Genomic DNA, 19,242 nt, shown 5'->3' with positions numbered 1-19,242 from the left:
ACCCAGTAGGACCAGGAATGAAGAACGGTAGTGTAAACTGTAACTGTAACTGTAAACCTATGAGCCAACTGGCCCCGATGCCCTGTTTCCTAGGTTGAAGAATGTATGGCATTCTAGCCTTTAACTCACTGGCTATCACACTGGGGTTTTTAGTGTATAAAAACAGAACTTGAAGGAGAAGCTCAGGAAAGACAGGAGGCAGTGAAACCATCGTCCAATCAGAGAGACAGGAGGCAGTGAAACCATCGTCCAATCAGAGAGACAGGAGGCAGTGAAACCATCGTCCAATCAGAGTTATACGTTCAGAAAAGAGAAATGGTGGTGAAATCTCAACTCTGAATCCTGCTCTGGGTCACTCTGGGAACTCTATGGGTTCAGAATCTCTTAGATGGTGAGTTATCAGACTCATTTATAGTTAGTGTGATTGTCTTTAGATATTTTAAATATTCTGTGTCTTGAATGCCTTGAGTAGATATCCAGTTACATAATTTTACATTTACATTTACATTTAAGTCATTTAGCAGACGCTCTTATCCAGAGCGACTTACAAGCTACCCAGAGAATCTTTCTACCCAACTGTCATTGATAAGCCTAAACCTTGTCTTGGGTCTTAGTACATCTCAATGTGGTACTCACTTGATATCATTTACAATGGCAGTTCTGAAGGCTTTGTGGGATCATACCGGCAGCTATCGTTACTTGTGTTTATATAAGGAGTCTGACATATTACTGAGGTGTGGCATCTGCATTGTAGCCAGTAGGGGTGTGGTAATTAAATAGCATAGTCTCTGAGTTGCTATACAAGTAAGGCTCCATAGCTCAGTGGTTAGAGCACTGGTCTTGTAAACCAGGGGTCGCGAGTTCAATTCTCGCTGGGGCCTGACATATTTTGGCCCAGCTGATTTGAGGCCAGTAGCACCTGTTGTCACACAGCAGCAGCCATTGTACTGTTGCTCTCTAGTTAGCCAGCAACTCAAACTAACCCAGCCCCAGAAAACAAAAAAATTAGGAAGTCTCTTCTCTACCTCATCTCCCTGTCTTGCGCCAAAGACAAAGAAGAACAGCGTCCTAAAGAGAAAGTCATCTTTTAAAGCTGTCAAATCTCCTTACAGCAGGTCGTAGTACAGAGTGATTACAGAATGTGTCACAACTAGTTTGTTCAGTAAGGATAAGTATTTTGTTTTTTAAATAAATTTAAAACAGGTAACAATATGTTGCAGTGTTATCTTACAGAGGGCAGATAAAACAAGTAGCAACACTATCATCATACAGCAACATGACAAACAGAAATATGATTTCAGACAGATCAAGGAGCAATCATAGGAAGGTCAAGTTTTTCACTCAATTGTTTTTCCTGTAGACAGTAGCCAGCTCAAAAGGTCTGTGTAGACAGTAGCCAGCTCAAAAGGTCTGTGTAGACAGTAGCCAGGTCAAAAGGTCTGTGTAGACAGTAGCCAGCTCAAAAGGTCTGTGTAGACAGTAGCCAGGTCAAAAGGTCTGTGTAGACATCCCCATCAAACATAATTAGTATGTTATATAATGTGATAGAATACCACAACAGGTTCTGAGTGGAAGTCCAGTTAAATAATTAGTATGTTATATAATGTGATAGAATACCACAACAGGTTCTGAGTGGAAGTCCAGTTACATAATTAGTATGTTATATAATGTGATAGAATACCACAACAGGTTCTGAGTGGAAGTCCAGTTCCATAATTAGTATGTTATATAATGTGATAGAATACCACAACAGGTTCTGAGTGGAAGTCCAGTTACATAATTAGTATGTTATATAATGTGATAGAATACCACAACAGGTTCTGAGTGGAAGTCCAGTTACATAATTAGTATGTTATATAATGTGATAGAATACCACAACAGGTCCTGAGTGGAACAATATAGTTTTTCTCATAATGAATCATTTAAAAGGAACAACATGTTTCTCTCTCAGACGTGTCTGGTGCCGTACATGGTGATCTTCCTACCCAGGGCCAATCCCTCAGTGATGCCAACCTGATGTTTGAGGTTACACTTCTATTAGCCTGGTCCCAGATCAGTTTGGGATGTCTTACTGACAACGACCATCAAAGTCAACAAGAAAACACAAACAGGTCTGGGACCAGGCTACACTTTAATGGGCATGTTGTCTTAAACTCTTTGTTTTTCCTCCGCTCACCCATATCGGCTCACTCCTAAACTTCTTTCTTATACATATGTTATTATCTACCCACATTTCACTGATCGTAAGTTTCTTTCCTCTCCATATAGTTCTTGTTGGGTGGAGTAGAGATCGACAAAGACAACAACATCAACTTGCTGGACCTGGAGATGGCATCTATGAGGCAGGGACGGGCCTTCCTGGCTCTCATCAACCACAACATCCCCAAGACCCTCTCTTCCATGGAGCAGATGGTGAAGGACCTGGAGATGGCATCTATGAGGCAGGGACGGGCCTTCCTGGCTCGCATCATCCACAACATCCCCAAGACCCTCTCTTCCATGGAGCAGATGGTGAAGGACCTGGAGATGGCATCTATGAGGCAGGGACGGGCCTTCCTGGCTCGCATCAACCACAACATCCCCAAGACCCTCTCTTCCATGGAGCAGATGGTGAAGGACCTGGAGATGGCATCTATGAGGCAGGGACGGGCCTTCCTGGCTCGCATCAACCACAACATCCCCAAGACCCTCTCTTCCATGGAGCAGATGGTGAAGGCCCTGGAGGACCAGAGAGGGGCTATCCCTCTGGCTGCACCCCGCTTTGAGAGCCTCATCCTGGGCATAGTCTACTCTGCCCAGCAGGCCAAGCTCCAGGAGAGAGAGGAGGACCAGGAGAAATGGGGAGAGGTGCTGAAACGTTTAGCTAATGTTACAGTCAACAAACTGCGTAGACCGGAAGCCATCACAACATTTACTTAGATTTGAATACAGACTGTTCATTAGCCTGGTCCCAGATCTCTTTGTGCTGTATTGCAAAATACCAGTTTAAGGTACCAGGCTAACTATTCATCAGTTTAAGGTACCAGGCTAACTATTCATCAGTTTAAGGGACCTGGCTAACTATTCATCAGTTTAAGGGACCAGATTAACTATTCATCAGTTTAAGGGACCAGATTAACTATTCATCGGTTTAAGGGACCAGATTAATAATTCATCAGTTTAAGGGACCAGATTAACTATTCATCAGTTTAAGGTACCAGATTAACTATTCATCAGTTTAAGGTACCAGGCTAACTATTCATCAGTTTAAGGTACCAGATTAACTATTCATCAGTTTAAGGTACCAGGCTAACTATTCATCAGTTTAAGGTACCAGGCTAACTATTCATCAGTTTAAGGGACCTGGCTAACTATTCATCAGTTTAAGGGACCAGATTAACTATTCATCAGTTTAAGGGACCAGATTAACTATTCATCAGTTTAAGGTACCAGGCTAACTATTCATCAGTTTAAGGTACCAGATTAACTATTCATCGGTTTAAGGGACCAGATTAACTATTCATCAGTTTACGGGGAAGAATAAATACACAATCAAGTTCAAGATCAAAATTCGCTTTTTTAATACAGTATAAAAAGTTTATAAAAAGTAACAATTTATCACCAGAAACAGAGGTATATAAAACATCTGAAACACAAGATATATCTTTGAAACACTGTAGAAAAGTGATCAATGTTGAGAGATATATTTCAAACATCTGTGGATTTATGTTGTGTGGAGTCAAAGTCACGATTGTCCCTGTTTATAACAATAGGAATGGAATATTTTCAATAAAACACATGATTTGAACAAGAAAAAGGTAACAGATGACAAATGCAGACAGGTAACTGACTAAATTAAAGGAAATACGAGTAAATGAAGGATACAAAGGATATTGAAAGTAGGTGTTTCCACATAGGTGTGGTTCCTGAGTTAATTAACAAATTAATGGCCAATCAGAGTTGCACACCTCATGTAGCCATGTTTTAATAAGGTTAGTATCACACCTCATGTAGCCTAGCCCATAGCCCTATATGTTTTAATAAGGTTAGTATCACACCTCATGTAGCATAGTCCTAAATGTTTTAATAAGGTTAGTATCACACCTCATGTAGCCTAGCCCATAGTCCTATATGTTTAATAAGGTTAGTATCACACCTCATGTAGCCTAGCCCATAGTCCTATATGTTTTGATAAGGTCTGTACCAAAGTGGCCAAATAACTCCTTCAAATGAAGCACATGAATCCTCTTTATAACCGGTGTAGAGTCTAAGACCCCCATTGTTAGGGCGGAGACATGAGCATCTCATCATTATTTACAGATCTCTGGTTTCAGCTTCTTGTGAAATGGAAAGGAAAGTTAGCACGTTCACAGTGCACAGTTAGGATGCTGGATTGCCCTAAAGTAACGTGATGTTTCACCAACATTATAGAATTACTCCTGTCTAAATAACATTATAAAAATACTTCACCAGGTAGCATCTTAGCCACAGAGGAACATTCACTTCATTAAAAGAAATGCTGTGGATTGTTTCAAATCCCCCCAGTGTGTTTGGGAAGCCTGCTATTTGGGTAGTGGGCATGGCAGTAGGTGTAGTTGATTGAGTTGCGACTGTCAGTGAAAAGCGCCTTAAACATGTGTGAAGATAATGTGTCTGTCACGGCGTGTGGAGAGACAGACCAAGGTGCAGTGTGATTGTGTGTAGATAATGTGTCTGTCACGGCGTGTGGAGAGACGGACCAAGGTGCAGCGTGATTGTGTGTAGATAATGTGTCTGTCACGGCGTGTGGAGAGACAGACCAAGGTGCAGCGTGATTGTGTGTAGATAATGTGTCTGTCACGGGCGTGTGGAGAGACAGACCAAGGTGCAGTGTGATTGTGTGTAGATAATGTGTCTGTCACGGGCGTGTGGAGAGACAGACCAAGGTGCAGTGTGATTGTGTGTAGATAATGTGTCTGTCACGGCGTGTGGAGAGACAGACCAAGGCGCAGCGTGATTGTGTGTAGATAATGTGTCTGTCACGGCGTGTGGAGAGACGGACCAAGGTGCAGTGTGATTGTGTGTAGATAATGTGTCTGTCACGGCGTGTGGAGAGACAGACCAAGGTGCAGTGTGATTGTGTGTAGATAATGTGTCTGTCACGGCGTGTGGAGAGACAGACCAAGGTGCAGCGTGATTGTGTGTAGATAATGTGTCTGTCAAGGCGTGTGGAGAGACAGACCAAGGTGCAGCGTGATTGTGTGTAGATAATGTGTCTGTCACGGCGTGTGGAGAGACAGACCAAGGTGCAGTGTGATTGTGTGTAGATAATGTGTCTGTCACGGCGTGTGGAGAGACAGACCAAGGTGCAGCGTGATTGTGTGTAGATAATGTGTCTGTCACGGCGTGTGGAGAGACAGACCAAGGTGCAGCATGATTGTGTGTAGATAATGTGTCTGTCACGGGCGTGTGGAGAGACAGACCAAGGTGCAGCGTGATTGTGTGTAGATAATGTGTCTGTCACGGCGTGTGGAGAGACAGACCAAGGTGCAGTGTGATTGTGTGTAGATAATGTGTCTGTCACGGCGTGTGGAGAGACAGACCAAGGTGCAGCGTGATTGTGTGTAGATAATGTGTCTGTCACGGCGTGTGGAGAGACAGACCAAGGTGCAGTGTGATTGTGTGTAGATAATGTGTCTGTCACGGCGTGTGGAGAGACAGACCAAGGTGCAGCGTGATTGTGTGTAGATAATGTGTCTGTCACGGCGTGTGGAGAGACAGACCAAGGTGCAGTGTGATTGTGTGTAGATAATGTGTCTGTCACGGCGTGTGGAGAGACAGACCAAGGTGCAGTGTGATTGTGTGTAGATAATGTGTCTGTCACGGCGTGTGGAGAGACAGACCAAGGTGCAGTGTGATTGTGTGAAGATAATGTGTCTGTCACGGGCGTGTGGAGAGACAGACCAAGGTGCAGCGTGATTGGAGTTCCACATCTTTATTTTTAGAGAAACTTAAAACAAACCAAGAAACAAACAACGACCTACTGAGGTGCACCAAGCTCTCACTCAAAACAATACCCCACAGAGCAGGTGGGAACAGGGAACCCTTAAGTATGATCCCCAATTAGAGACAACCAACATCAGCTGCCTCTAATTGGGAACCATACCAAGAGCACCAACATAGAAATATATAACCTAGAACACCCCCTAGTCACGCCCTGATCTACTACACCATAGAGAACCAAGGGCTCTATGGTCAGGGCGTGACAGTGTCATGAGTATAATTTAACATTTTGCCTCAAGAAGAAGGGGAGGTGGTGAAGTTATGGTGTGTCTCTCTCCAGAATGCATTCAGATGTAGGAAAGTGCCCATTTGGCAATGTCTGATTTCTGATTATCTTAACTCACCATGTACACCACTGGCCTCACAAGTCAACAAAGTCTGTTTTTACATCCATTGCAAATGATACCAGCCCGCTGGACAACAGCGCAACAGGCAGTTCTGGGAAACAGATGAACATTTCTGAGAAGTCACACCGCTAACGTTGTCTTGACATACAGTACCAGTTAAAAGTTTGAACACACCTTCTCATTCAAGGGTTTTTCTTTATTTTCTACATTGTGGAATAATAGTGAAGACATCAACTTTGAAATAACATATAATCATGTATTAACCAACAAAAAAGTGTTTGAAAAATAAAAAACATTTTGATTTGTTTAAGTAGCCACCCTTTGCTCTGATGATGCTCTGCAGGATCTATTAGATGTACCTATATAACTATATCATAGCTTAATAATAGGAGCATAGAGATGGTAAAGAGCTCTCTGCTTTAAGGAATAAAGAAGGCATATTGCTGTGCACATATGGAGGAGTGAAACTATAGTTTCACTATCAGTTTAGTTTCACCCAGGGGCGCCGTCATGGATTTGGGGCCCCATGAAAAGATATCACATTGGGCCCCACCACCACACCAACCCTGCACAACTGCTGTAACCACACACCTCCAGAACACAATCCACCCATTCAAAGATTTAAATAACTCTACCTTTGCAGGCTTGCAACTCTTGTAGTCCAATATTTACTGTAGGATATTTACTGACAGTGAGCTGTGAAGGTATAACACAGGCAACATTCTGCATACAGTGGAATTCACTATTTGATGAAATGTGCTAAAAGGCATCTTTTACAGTCTAAATGTAATTTTAATGGGAAAATTCTTGAATGGAAAATTATCTTAACATTAATGAATAACTTAAAAGAAATATAACTTAAATATACATTATAACCTCTTCAATTAAAATAAACGAACTTGATCATCTATAGAATGATTTAACAAACTAATAAAATCAGCAGCAGATATTTTAACTAAGTATACATACCAACGAGACAATAAGCAGCTGTAAAAGTGGAAATGGAAAACAACATGGAAATGAAAAGGCCTGATGGTGGCGCTAGAGGAAAGGTCAAGAGGTCACCAAATCAACAGGTTTCTTCCACTTGGGATCTTGATTGTGAACAACAAATTTTATGGCAATCCAGCCATTACTTTGAGATATATCTTGTTCTCTGTCTGTGGGCCTCATGTGTATAGTGATCCAATATCCATAGCCCTGCCATTTAACAGCTGTCACTGGCCCTTGCTCAGCCTTACTCACCAAGAGCCCAGCTTCCTTGCTAGCAAAGTCACTGATCAGCTTGTTTTTCAGCATCCTCACTTTGTCTTTCTGTGCACCTTCTCTCATTTGCTCCATCCTCATTGGTTCTGCCAGAACTGTCTTTCACCTCTTCCAACAAACAACATTTCAAGTTACTACCATTTTGTTGAAAAAATTAAACAGCACTGAATCCTGCAGAATATTGACCCAAATTACCTGCAGTAGCGTATCACCGCCACTAGATGTCAGTAAACGACCATATTTCAGTCTGCATCAAAGCCATGGAGACATACCTTGGACATATGACTTGAAGGTATTATTTTAACATTGGCTGTCACTTATACAGACTGAGTCATTCAATGCTTCAAACTGTCCAGCATCCAAGACTACAGGCTGTTTTTGTTTCATATAATGATCATTACGTGGAAAAATAATTACAGTGTTTGAATTATTATCATTGAAAAGGACTTAATCTTTAATACTTTTCATAATAATAAAATAAATTCTCACAGAGCCCCTGCAATTATGCCAACTGACATGTCATTCAACACAATGCTGCTCACCTTCCTCTTCAGTTGGAAGTAGGGCTGGTTCAGGGGGATGGGGAGACAGGGCTGGTTCAGGGGGATGGGGAGACAGGGCTGGTTCAGGGGGATGGGGAGACAGGGCTGGTTCAGGGGTATGGGGAGACAGGGCTGGTTCAGGGGTATGGGGGGACAGGGCTGGTTCAGGGGTATGGGGAGACAGGGCTGGTTCAGGGGTATGGGGAGACAGGGCTGGTTCAGGGGGATGGGGAGACAGGACTGGTTCAGGGAGATGGGGAGACAGGGCTGGTTCAGGGAGATGGGGAGACAGGGCTGGTTCAGGGGTATGGGGAGACAGGGCTGGTTCAGGGGTATGGGGAGACAGGGCTGGTTCAGGGGTATGGGGAGACAGGGCTGGTTCAGGGGTATGGGGAGACAGGGCTGGTTCAGGGGGATGGGGAGACAGGGCTGGTTCAGGGGGATGGGGAGACAGGGCTGGTTCAGGGAGATGGGGAGACAGGGCTGGTTCAGGGGTATGGGGAGACAGGGCTGGTTCAGGGGTATGGGGAGACAGGGCTGGTTCAGGGGTATGGGGAGACAGGGCTGGTTCAGGGGGATGGGGAGACAATGCAGCTGAGCCTGAAGCTGCATCTGTTGGGCCAATTCACTGCTAGCAAGTACCGTTCGTGCCTGGTTTGGGGGCAGGACCAAATAGAGGGGGGCCCTCTGGATGTTTACTTGTTGCCAAAAAACAGAAAATGAAAAGAAACCGTTAGTCTTATTAGTACATTGTAGATAAAATATTATATTAATGATAGGTAAAAAAGTATATAAAAAAGTCTATAATAAATGATTAACCTAATGTTCTAATCATTTTAGGGGAGTTCTGTCACAGGCCCTTATAATCCTCCAAACCCCCCCCACCCACCCCCCCCCCCCTGACGGGCCGTGCGCAAATTGATTTTGTCCCCCCACACCAAACGCGATCACAACACGCAGGTTACAATATAAAAACAAACTCTGAACCAATTACATTAATCTGGGGACAGGTCGGACGGCATTAAACATTTATGGCAATGTAGCTAGCTAGCTAGCTGTTGCTAATTTGTCCAGGGATATAAACGTTGAGTTGTTATTTTACCTGAAATGCACAAGGTCCTCTATTTCGACAATTAAGCCACACATAAAACAGTCAACCAAATCGTTTCTGATCATCTCTCCTCCTTCCAGGCTTTTTCTTCTTTGGACTTTATATGGCGGTTGGCAACTAACTTTCATAAGGTGTATTACCACCACTGACCTCTGTTTGTCTTCCAGTCACCCGAGGAAGTATAACCAATGAGGAGATGGCACGTGGGTATCAGCTAACAAGTGCACATTAACACGGTAACATGCAAGCCGATACAACAGAGCACAGGTACTCACAAGACCAACGGACTTGGTAACAATAACCGACAAGGACAATGTGGAACAGAGGGCACATATATATACACATACTAATCAGGGGGAATGGGAACCAGGTGTGCGTAATGAGAGAAGACAGTCATTTATACACATACTAATCAGGGGGAATGGGAACCAGGTGTGCGTAATGAGAGAAGACAGTCATTTATACACATACTAATCAGGGGGAATGGGAACCAGGTGTGCGTAATGAGAGAAGACAGTCATTTATACACATACTAATCAGGGGGAATGGGAACCAGGTGTGCGTAATGAGAGAAGACAGTCATTTATACACATACTAATCAGGGGGAATGGGAACCAGGTGTGCGTAATGAGAGAAGACAGTCATTTATACACATACTAATCAGGGGGAATGGGAACCAGGTGTGCGTAATGAGAGAAGACAGTCATTTATACACATACTAATCAGGGGGAATGGGAACCAGGTGTGCGTAATGAGAGAAGACAGTCATTTATACACATACTAATCAGGGGGAATGGGAACCAGGTGTGCGTAATGAGAGAAGACAGTCATTTATACACATACTAATCAGGGGGAATGGGAACCAGGTGTGCGTAATGAGACAAGACAGTCATTTATACACATACTAATCAGGGGGAATGGGAACCAGGTGTGCGTAATGAGAGAAGACAGTCATTTATACACATACTAATCAGGGGGAATGGGAACCAGGTGTGCGTAATGAGAGAAGACAGTCATTTATACACATACTAATCAGGGGGAATGGGAACCAGGTGTGCGTAATGAGAGAAGACAGTCCGGGGTTGGTGGTAATGATCCAGTTCAGTGATGCCACGAAGACCGGTGACGTAGACCTCCGGAGCCGGTGAACTGAATGAGCAGCAGTACCGGGGGTATCCGTGACACCCCTGGCTATCTGTAAATAATAAATAAAATAAAAATGGTGCCATCTGGTTTGCTTAACCTGTCTGGCTCTGGCGTTCCGCTAGCGGAACTCCTCCCACAATCCACTGAAAAGGCAGAGAGCGAAATTCAAAAGATATTTTTTAGAAATATTTAACTTTCACACATTAACAAGTCCAATACAGCAAATGAAAGATACACATCTTGTGAATCCAGTCAACATGTCCGATTTTTAAAATGTTTTACAGCGATAACACCACATATATTTATGTTAGCTCACTACCAAATACAAAAAAGATAAAAAATTTTCACAGCACAGGTAGCATGCACAAAGCCAACCTAACTAACCAAGAACCAACCAAACTAACCAAGAAACAACTTCATCAGATGACAGTCTTATAACATGTTATACAATAAATCTATGTTTTGTTCGAAACATTTGCATATTTGAGGTATAAATCAGTTTTACATTGCAGCTACCATCACAGCTACCGTCACAAATAGGACCGAAGCAGCCAGAGTAATTACAGACACCAACGTCAAATACCTAAATACTCATCATAAAACATTTCTGAAAAATCGATGGTGTACAGCAAATTAAAGACAAACATCTTGCGAATCCAGCCAATATTTCCGATTTTTTAAGTGTTTTACAGCGAAAACACAATATAGCATTATATTAGCTTACTACAATAGCCTACCACACTACCGCATTCATTCATCAAGGCACGTTAGCGATAGCAATAGGCACGTTAGCGATAGCGAATAAACCAGCAAAAGATATATAATTTTTGACTAACCTTGATAAGCTTCATCAGATGACAGTCCTATGACATCAGGTTATACATACACTTATGTTTTGTTCGAAAATGTGCATATTTAGAGCTGAAATCAGTGGTTATACATTGTGCTAACGTAGCATCTTTTTCCCACAACATCCGGATATTTTTCTGACACTTTTTCTGACACACATATTCTGACCAAATAACTATTCATAAACATAACTAAAAAATACATGTTGTATAGGAAATGATAGATACACTAGTTCTTAATGCAATCGCCGTGTTAGAATTCTAAAAATAACTTCATTACGACATCAAGCTTAGGTATAGCGAGAGAGTGCCCAAACTCTGGGCGCAAACGACTAGTTCACATGTACGACAGATATATGAAATAACATCATAAAATGGGTCCTACCTTTGCTGATCTTCCATCAGAATGTTGTACAAGGGGTCCTTTGTCCAGAACAATCGTTGTTTGGTTTTAGAACGGCCTTTTTCCCTCTCGATTTAGCAAGCACACTTGCCAAGTGGCGCGAATCTCTAAATCGTCAACAAACACAGAGAACGGAACACGGCAAAACTCCCGAAGAAATTTCAATAATCTGATTAAACTATATTGAAAAAACATACTTTACGATGATATTGTCACATGTATCAAATAAAATCAAAGCCGGAGATATTAGTCGTCCATAACGGCAGCTTATCAGAAGGCAAATCCAGGTCCCTTCTCGCGCTCTCCAGAAAACAGGAAACTGGTGACACGTCATGCCAAGAGCTATTATTCGAGCCCAGATCAAGTTACACACTCAATTTCTTCTCTCACTGCTTGTCGACATCTAGTGGAAGACGTATGAAGTGCATCTAAACTAATAAATATCAAGGACTTTAATAGGCAGCCCCTAAAACAGTGCATCGATTTCAGATCTTCCACTTCCTGTCAGGAAGTTTGCTGCAAAAGGAGTTCTGTTTTACTCACAGATATATTTCAAACGGTTTTAGAAACTAGAGAGTGTTTTCTATCCAATAGTAATAATAATATGCATATTGTACGAGCAAGAACTGAGTACGAGGCCGTTTAAATTGGGCACGATTTTCCCCCAAAGTGAAAACAGCGCCCTCTGTCCTCAACAGGTTTTAAAGGAAGCCTTCAACACTGCATCCCTTCATCCAGTTATAGTAAACAACCTGTCTGTCTGTCTGGTTGTTGTTGCTATCAGTATTAACCTCTCTTGGGCACGTGAGATGGTAGCGTCCCACCTCTTCAACAGCCAGTGAAACTCCTGGGCGCCAAATTCAAATACTGAAATACTCATAAAAATTCAGAAAACAAAACATATTTTACATAGGTTTAAAGATTAACTTCTTGTGAATCCACCACGGTGTCATATTAAAAAAATGCTTTACGGCGAAAGCATACCTTACGATTATTTGAGAACATAGCCCAGCAGACAAATCATTACAAACAGTAACCAGCCAAGTAGAAGAGTTACACAATTTAGAAATAGAGATAAAATGAATCCCTTACCTTTAATGATCTTCATATGGTTGCACTCAGCAGACATTCATTTACTCAATAAATGTTCCTCTTGTTCGATAAAGTCTCTTTATACCCAAAAACCTCCGTTTTGTTTGCACGTTTTCTTCAGTAATCCACAGGCTCAAACGCAATAAAAACAGGAAGACAAAAAAAGCCAAATTGTATCCGTAAAGTTCATAGAAACAAAACGATGTTTATATTCAAACCTCAGGTTGTTTTTAGCCTAAATAATCGATACTATTTCAACCGGACAATAACGTAATAAAATGTAAACAAGAAACGCACTCTCTCGGTTGTGCACATGAAAAAGCTCCGTGAAACTTTAAGGTCCACTCATTCTGACTGCTCTTACTCCCTCATTTTTCAGAAAACTACAAAAACAAAAACAAAAATACTTCCTGAATGAATTTTTCTCTGGTTTTTGCCTGCCAAATTCAAATTCAAGTTCTGTTAAACTCACAGACACTATTATAACAGTTTTGGAAAATTTAGTGTTTTCTATCCAAATCTACCAGTTATATGCATATCATATCTTCTGGGCCCGAGAAACAGACCGTTTAATTTGGGCATGCATTTCATCCAAAATTCCGAATGCTGCCCCCTACCCTAGAGAAGTTAAAAAGCCTTACCACTCTATGCAAAGGACTACATTAAACAATGAAAAATGCTTTAACATTTATAACAGTGCAGATGCAAAGTTTAAGACACCAAGAGGGTGTCCTGCAGGTAAACAAGACTCCACTGAATCCTCTGGTCTTCTAGAACAAAGAGGGTGTCCTGCAGGTAAACAAGACACCACTGAATCCTCTGGTCTTCTAGAACCAAGAGGGTGTCCTGCAGGTAAACAAGACACCACTGAATCCTCTGGTCTTCAAGAACCAAGAGGGTGGCCTGCAGGTTAACAAGAAAACACTGAATCCTCTGGTCTTCTAGAACCAAGAGGATGGCCTGCAGGTAAACAAGACACCACTGAATCCTCTGGTCTTCTAGAACCAAGAGGGTGTCCTGCAGGTAAACAAGACACCACTGAATCCTCTGGTCTTCTAGAACCAAGAGGGTGGTCTGCAGGTAAACAAGAAAACACTGAATACTCTGGTCTTCTAGAACCAAGAGGATGGCCTGCAGGTAAACAAGACACCACTGAATCCTCTGATCTTCTAGAACCAAGAGGGTGACCTGCAGGTAATGAAGACACCACTGAATCCTCTGGTCTTCTAGAACCAAGAGGGTGTCCTGCAGGTAAACAAGAAAACACTGAATCCTCTGGTCTTCAAGAACCAAGAGGGTGGCCTGCAGGTAAACAAGAAAACACTGAATCCTCTGGTCTTCAAGAACCAAGAGGGTGGCCTGCAGGTAAACAAGACATCACTGAATCCTCTGGTCTTCTAGAACCAAGAGAGTGGCCTGCAGGTAAACAAGAAAACACTGAATCCTCTGGTCTTCTAGAACCAAGAGGGTGGCCTGCAGGTAAACAAGACGCCACTGAATCCTCTGGTCTTCTAGAACCAAGAGGGTGGCCTGCAGGTAAACAAGACGCCACTGAATCCTCTGGTCTTCTAGAACCAAGAGGGTGACCTGCAGGTAAACAAGACACCACTGAATCCTCTGGTCTTCCAGAACCAAGAGGGTGGCCTGCAGGTAAACAAGACACCACTGAATCCTCTGCAGCTTCTATTAGGGCCAGGAGTTTTCCTGGCTACGTCTCCTGGCAGTAAAAACTGTGTCTTTAGTAATATTAATGCTCACAGAGTGAGTCCATGTAACTTATGTGACTTGTTAGGTACATTTTTACTGGACTATGTATGTTAATGGAACGTTTTCACCCCAATAGCAAAGTTGTCAACAACAAAAAAACGTCCATATCTCTAAATACCATCTTATTAGATGGAGCCATTTCCCCCATTAGATTGGGATTCAGACCTGCAGTCATCCTGATTTCAGACACTTTGGAGATATTAACAAACTTACCAAGTGACCTGTGATGAAATATATTATTGCGTAAATGGAACCTGGATCCATTTTAACATGGTTTATGTGTTATAGCAGTAATGGGGTTAAACTGATATTTAAATGACAACTCCATAGGTGGTACCAGGTCAGGGGAGTTCATCTCTGCTCCCAGCATCCCTGGGACAGTACTGATCAACATAGCTGACCTGATGCAGAGGTGGACCAGTGATGTTTTCCTCTCAGTGGTGAGACTTGCCCTTCCATTTGACACACCTTTACCTGATGAGATCATACAAGACGTTACAGGCTTATTGCACATGGAAGCAGACCTGAGTTAAAATAATGTTGAATATTTAATAAGCAGTGGTTGATTGAGTTTGTTGTAATGGAACAAATAGAAAAGTCCTAAAAGTACAAACAAACCCCGCCCATCTGGAGGACAAAGCAAAACTCTAAGTATTTGTAAGATTTCAAATAGTATTTGAATCCAGGGTCGTATTCGTTAGAGAACACTGTAGCAAAATATTTAGCAACATAATTATTTCAGATCAGTTAGTCCCTCCCTGTTTCAGTTCATTGTCTTCAGTTTGGTGCCTCGTGGATATGATTCAGGTCTCCGTGGAAACATCAATGTAAATTCACCTTTGATTTTTACTCCTCACTTTCCCTTTCAGGTCCATAGGGTTTTACTGCCCCCTGCTGGAGACTGGAGCACACTGCAGTCCCTTTCAGGTCCATAGGGTTTTACTGCCCCCTGCTGGAGACTGGAGCACACTGCAGTCCCTTTCAGGTCCAGAGGGTTTTACTGCACCCTGCTGGAGACTGGAGCACACTGCAGTCCCTTTCAGGTCCATAGGGTTTTACTGCCCCCTGCTGGAGACTGGAGCACACTGCAGTCCCTTTCAGGTCCATAGGGTTTTACTGCCCCCTGCTGGAGACTGGAGCACACTGCAGTCCCTTTCAGGTCCATAGGGTTTTACTGCCCCCTGCTGGAGACTGGAGCACACTGCAGTCCCTGGCTTTATTTGTGCAGCCGGATAATGAGGCCCTCATCAATACAGGTACTGTATGTAGAACCATAGTAAAGACCAGTATGGACTATCAATACAGGTACTGTATGTAGAACCATAGTAAAGTCCAGTATGGACTATCAATACAGGTTACTGTATGTAGAACCATAGTAAAGACCAGTAAGGACTATCAATACAGGTACTGTATGTAGAACCATAGTAAAGCCCAGTATGGACTATCAATACTGGTACTGTATATAGAACCATAGTAAAGACCAGTATGGACTATCAATACAGGTACCGTATGTAGAACCATAGTAAAGACCAGTATGGACTATCAATACAAAGTGACCATTTAGAATGAGGCCCAGTTCAATGAGAGGAAGTCTTAACAGAACTGGGGGATGACAGACAGGAAGTGGGGGGTGGAGATCTAATATATTGTTGTGCCAAACACTAAAGCATGATATTGTAATAAATCTACACCCTATTCCCTACGTAGAACACTACTTTAGACCTGGTCAGAAGCACCGTAGTGCACTAGGTAGGGAATAGGGAACCATTTGCAACAGAGACAGTAATTCCCCTGAACATCTTCCTCATCTGGTTTCTTGAACAGCCCTTCACTCCTCCCCTCTTCCTCCCCTCCTCCCTTTTCATTCTATTCTATCAGCCACACCACTAGCTCACCTCCACACAATACATTTACAAGTTAAAGACACACCTTGGAATAAATAACAAAGGAAAACTATTACTAGATGAAGTTTAGTGTTTTTTATTATTTCCCATCACCATAAATCATATTTAATCACTGAACAGTAGCAGACCTAACTTCATCTGTTCCTGACTCTGGATAGTGGATTAAAAAGACCATCAATCTCCACTGATATTAAAGTACTATTCTGAACATTACTGATATACTGAGTGGCAAGTCAAGATATCTGCTGGTTTTATTGTTTGGTCAATAGCACCACCTGCTGGACAGGTTTAATGTTGCTGGACTGAGCAGTATGGGAGGATGAAAGATGACACATTTAGGGACGGTTTCCTGGACATCTACATTGAACATACTTTTTAGTCCAGGACTAGGATTAATCTGTGTCTGGGAAACCAGTCCATATAGTTTAGTAGAAAGTAAGTGATACCAGCTTGTAGTGGGCTGACTAGTCCTGAATTGTCCTTTAGTTCCTGGACCATTTTCCATGCAGCTCCAGGTGACAGAGAACACATCAATTAGGACCAACAAGCTGATCAATGATACTGAGGAGAATTACATAGAGACAGAGAACCAACTGAGAAAACATATCAATGGTTCTGAATGACAACCAATATACATCAACACCAGACATCATGATTCATGGACATGTACAAGATTAAAACATTGCAATTACAAGAATATGAAAACATTGGATTTTAATTCATAACATCTTCTGAAGATCAAATCAGTTAAATCATTGTAGATAAAACAGAGCAGAATGAATCATCACATCTGGGGACCATCACCACCAGCATGACTAGTATCTATGTAGACCCTACTACAGTTTAACCAGCTCAGCTATAGACTACACCAGCATGACTAGTATCTATGTGGACCCTACTACAGTTTAACCAGCTCAGCTCTAGACTACACCAGCATGACTAGTATCTATGTGGACCCTACTACAGTTTAACCAGCTCAGCTATAGACTACACCAGCATGACTAGTATCTATGTGGACCCTACTACAGTTTAACCAGCTCAGCTATAGACTACACCAGCATGACTAGTATCTATGTGGACCCTACTACAGTTTAACCAGCTCAGCTATAGACTACACCAGCATGACTAGTATCTATGTGGACCCTACTACAGTTTAACCAGCTCAGCTATAGACCACACCAGCATGACTAGTATCTATGTGGACCCTACTACAGTTTAACCAGCTCAGCTATAGACTACACCAGCATGACTAGTATCTATGTGGACACTACTACAGTTTAACCAGCTCAGCTATAGACTACACCAGCATGACTAGTATCTATGTGGACCCTACTACAGTTTAACCAGCTCAGCTATAGACTACACCAGCATGACTAGTATCTATGTGGACCCTACTACAGTTTAACCAGCTCAGCTATAGACTACACCAGCATGACTAGTATCTATGTGGACCCTACTACAGTTTAACCAGCTCAGCAGTACCATTATCAAAACAATTATAATCATTGAGCCTAAATCCAGGATAGAGGGGCTGAGTGAATGTGGTCTGGACTCTGTGGAGGAGGGTCATTGTGTCAGAGACACTGTAGAAGGACAGAGTACCTGCCTTGTGATCCAGGTACACTCCTACTCTGGAGGACTGAGGGCCTGATACTTCATTCTCAACATTATTGTGTCTGAAATAATAACCACCTCTATAGTACTTTAAACTCCAGGACTTGTTATTGTTTCCAAATCCATCTGTTCCTGTTCTGCTGATGTCTTTATATGAGACTGCTGTTTCAACAACATTACCAGTCCACTCCACCTCCCAGTAACAGCGTCCAGACAGACCCTCTCTACACAGAACCTGACAGTAGTTGGTGAATCTGTCTAGATGGTCAGGATATGGTTGGACTTGGTCTGTACGTGTCACCTTTCTGTTCCCTTTAGACAGAGAGAGGTGTGTGTGTGCTGTGTTTGGGTCCAGTGTGAGCTGACAGGAATCTGGGAGAAGAGCAGAGCAGAGACCAATGAGGGGAGTCAGAACAATAAGTTAAGTCAGATACTGTATCTACCCTGTCTTTGATTAGAGCACAGCAGAGATCAAATCAGAGAAATATGAGGAGCCAGATAGATACCCAGTCTTTGATTAGATCTACTATTGCTATATATTTCTAGAGGGATTGTTAGGAGTGTCAGTAAAAAGAGACTGTTAGTTACTTCACAATAAAGAGACTCACATTGTAACAACTGTTCTCTGGTCTTGGGCTCTTGAGGCAGTACAACATCCACTAGATTCACTACAGACACACAAACACATTGACAGAGAGAGGGAATGTTATCATCAGACCATATTCCACATGTATATGACTAGTAGGGAACTTTCAATGGTCTAAAGTTGATGTTCTTATTGTTTTCAACACACCTGTAGTGGAGATCTTGGTCCATTCTCCTTTAAGGAAGTCTTCTAGTTTCTCTCTCAATTCAGACACAGTCTTACTCACATCTCCAAAGTACTGAAGAGGACGGACAACGATGCTGGGTAAGTCTGAAGATACACTGATACTGGAGAGAGACTGATAACTCTGGAGAGAGAGAGACGGAGAGAGAGAGAGAGACAGAGACAGAGACAGAGACAGAGACAGAGAGAGAGAGAGAGAGAGAGAGAGAGAGAGAGAGAGAGAGAGAGAGAGAGAGAGACACAGAGAGAGAGGGACGGACAGAGAGAGGGAGAGACAGACAGAGAGACAGACAGAGAGACAGAGAGAGACAGGACAACATAATGATTGAGATGAATAGTTTCACATGAAGTT

At 42.5% G+C, this 19,242-nt stretch overlaps 2 protein-coding genes and 1 non-coding gene across 3 annotated transcripts; 2 read left to right on the top strand and 1 right to left on the bottom strand.

The window, feature by feature from the left end:
- Positions 1 to 216: 216 nt before the first annotated feature.
- Positions 217 to 2,919, top strand: LOC120040986. Its single transcript, XM_038985954.1, has 2 exons — positions 217 to 391; positions 2,269 to 2,919. The coding sequence occupies exons 1-2, from the start codon at positions 389 to 391 to the stop codon at positions 2,917 to 2,919; spliced, it is 654 nt and encodes a 217-aa protein (XP_038841882.1). The 5' UTR covers positions 217 to 388.
- On the top strand, positions 809 to 881 carry trnat-ugu. Its single transcript has one exon. It is a non-coding gene; the product is annotated as a tRNA-Thr (tRNA).
- Positions 2,920 to 17,827: 14,908 nt separating the features above from the next.
- LOC120041008 (stonustoxin subunit beta-like) lies at positions 17,828 to 18,694 on the bottom strand (the record flags this gene model as incomplete). Its single annotated transcript, XM_038985976.1, has 2 exons — positions 17,828 to 18,433; positions 18,670 to 18,694. Coding segments are annotated over 2 exons (555 nt in total), but the record flags the coding sequence as incomplete, so codon positions are not given.
- Positions 18,695 to 19,242: the final 548 nt, after the last annotated feature.

This window comes from Salvelinus namaycush, unplaced genomic scaffold, assembly GCF_016432855.1.
Source record: "Salvelinus namaycush isolate Seneca unplaced genomic scaffold, SaNama_1.0 Scaffold4, whole genome shotgun sequence".
Taxonomy (NCBI): Eukaryota; Metazoa; Chordata; class Actinopteri; order Salmoniformes; family Salmonidae; genus Salvelinus; species Salvelinus namaycush.
Note: the sequence above shows the minus strand (reverse complement) of the source record. Positions and strands in the feature narration are given on the sequence as shown.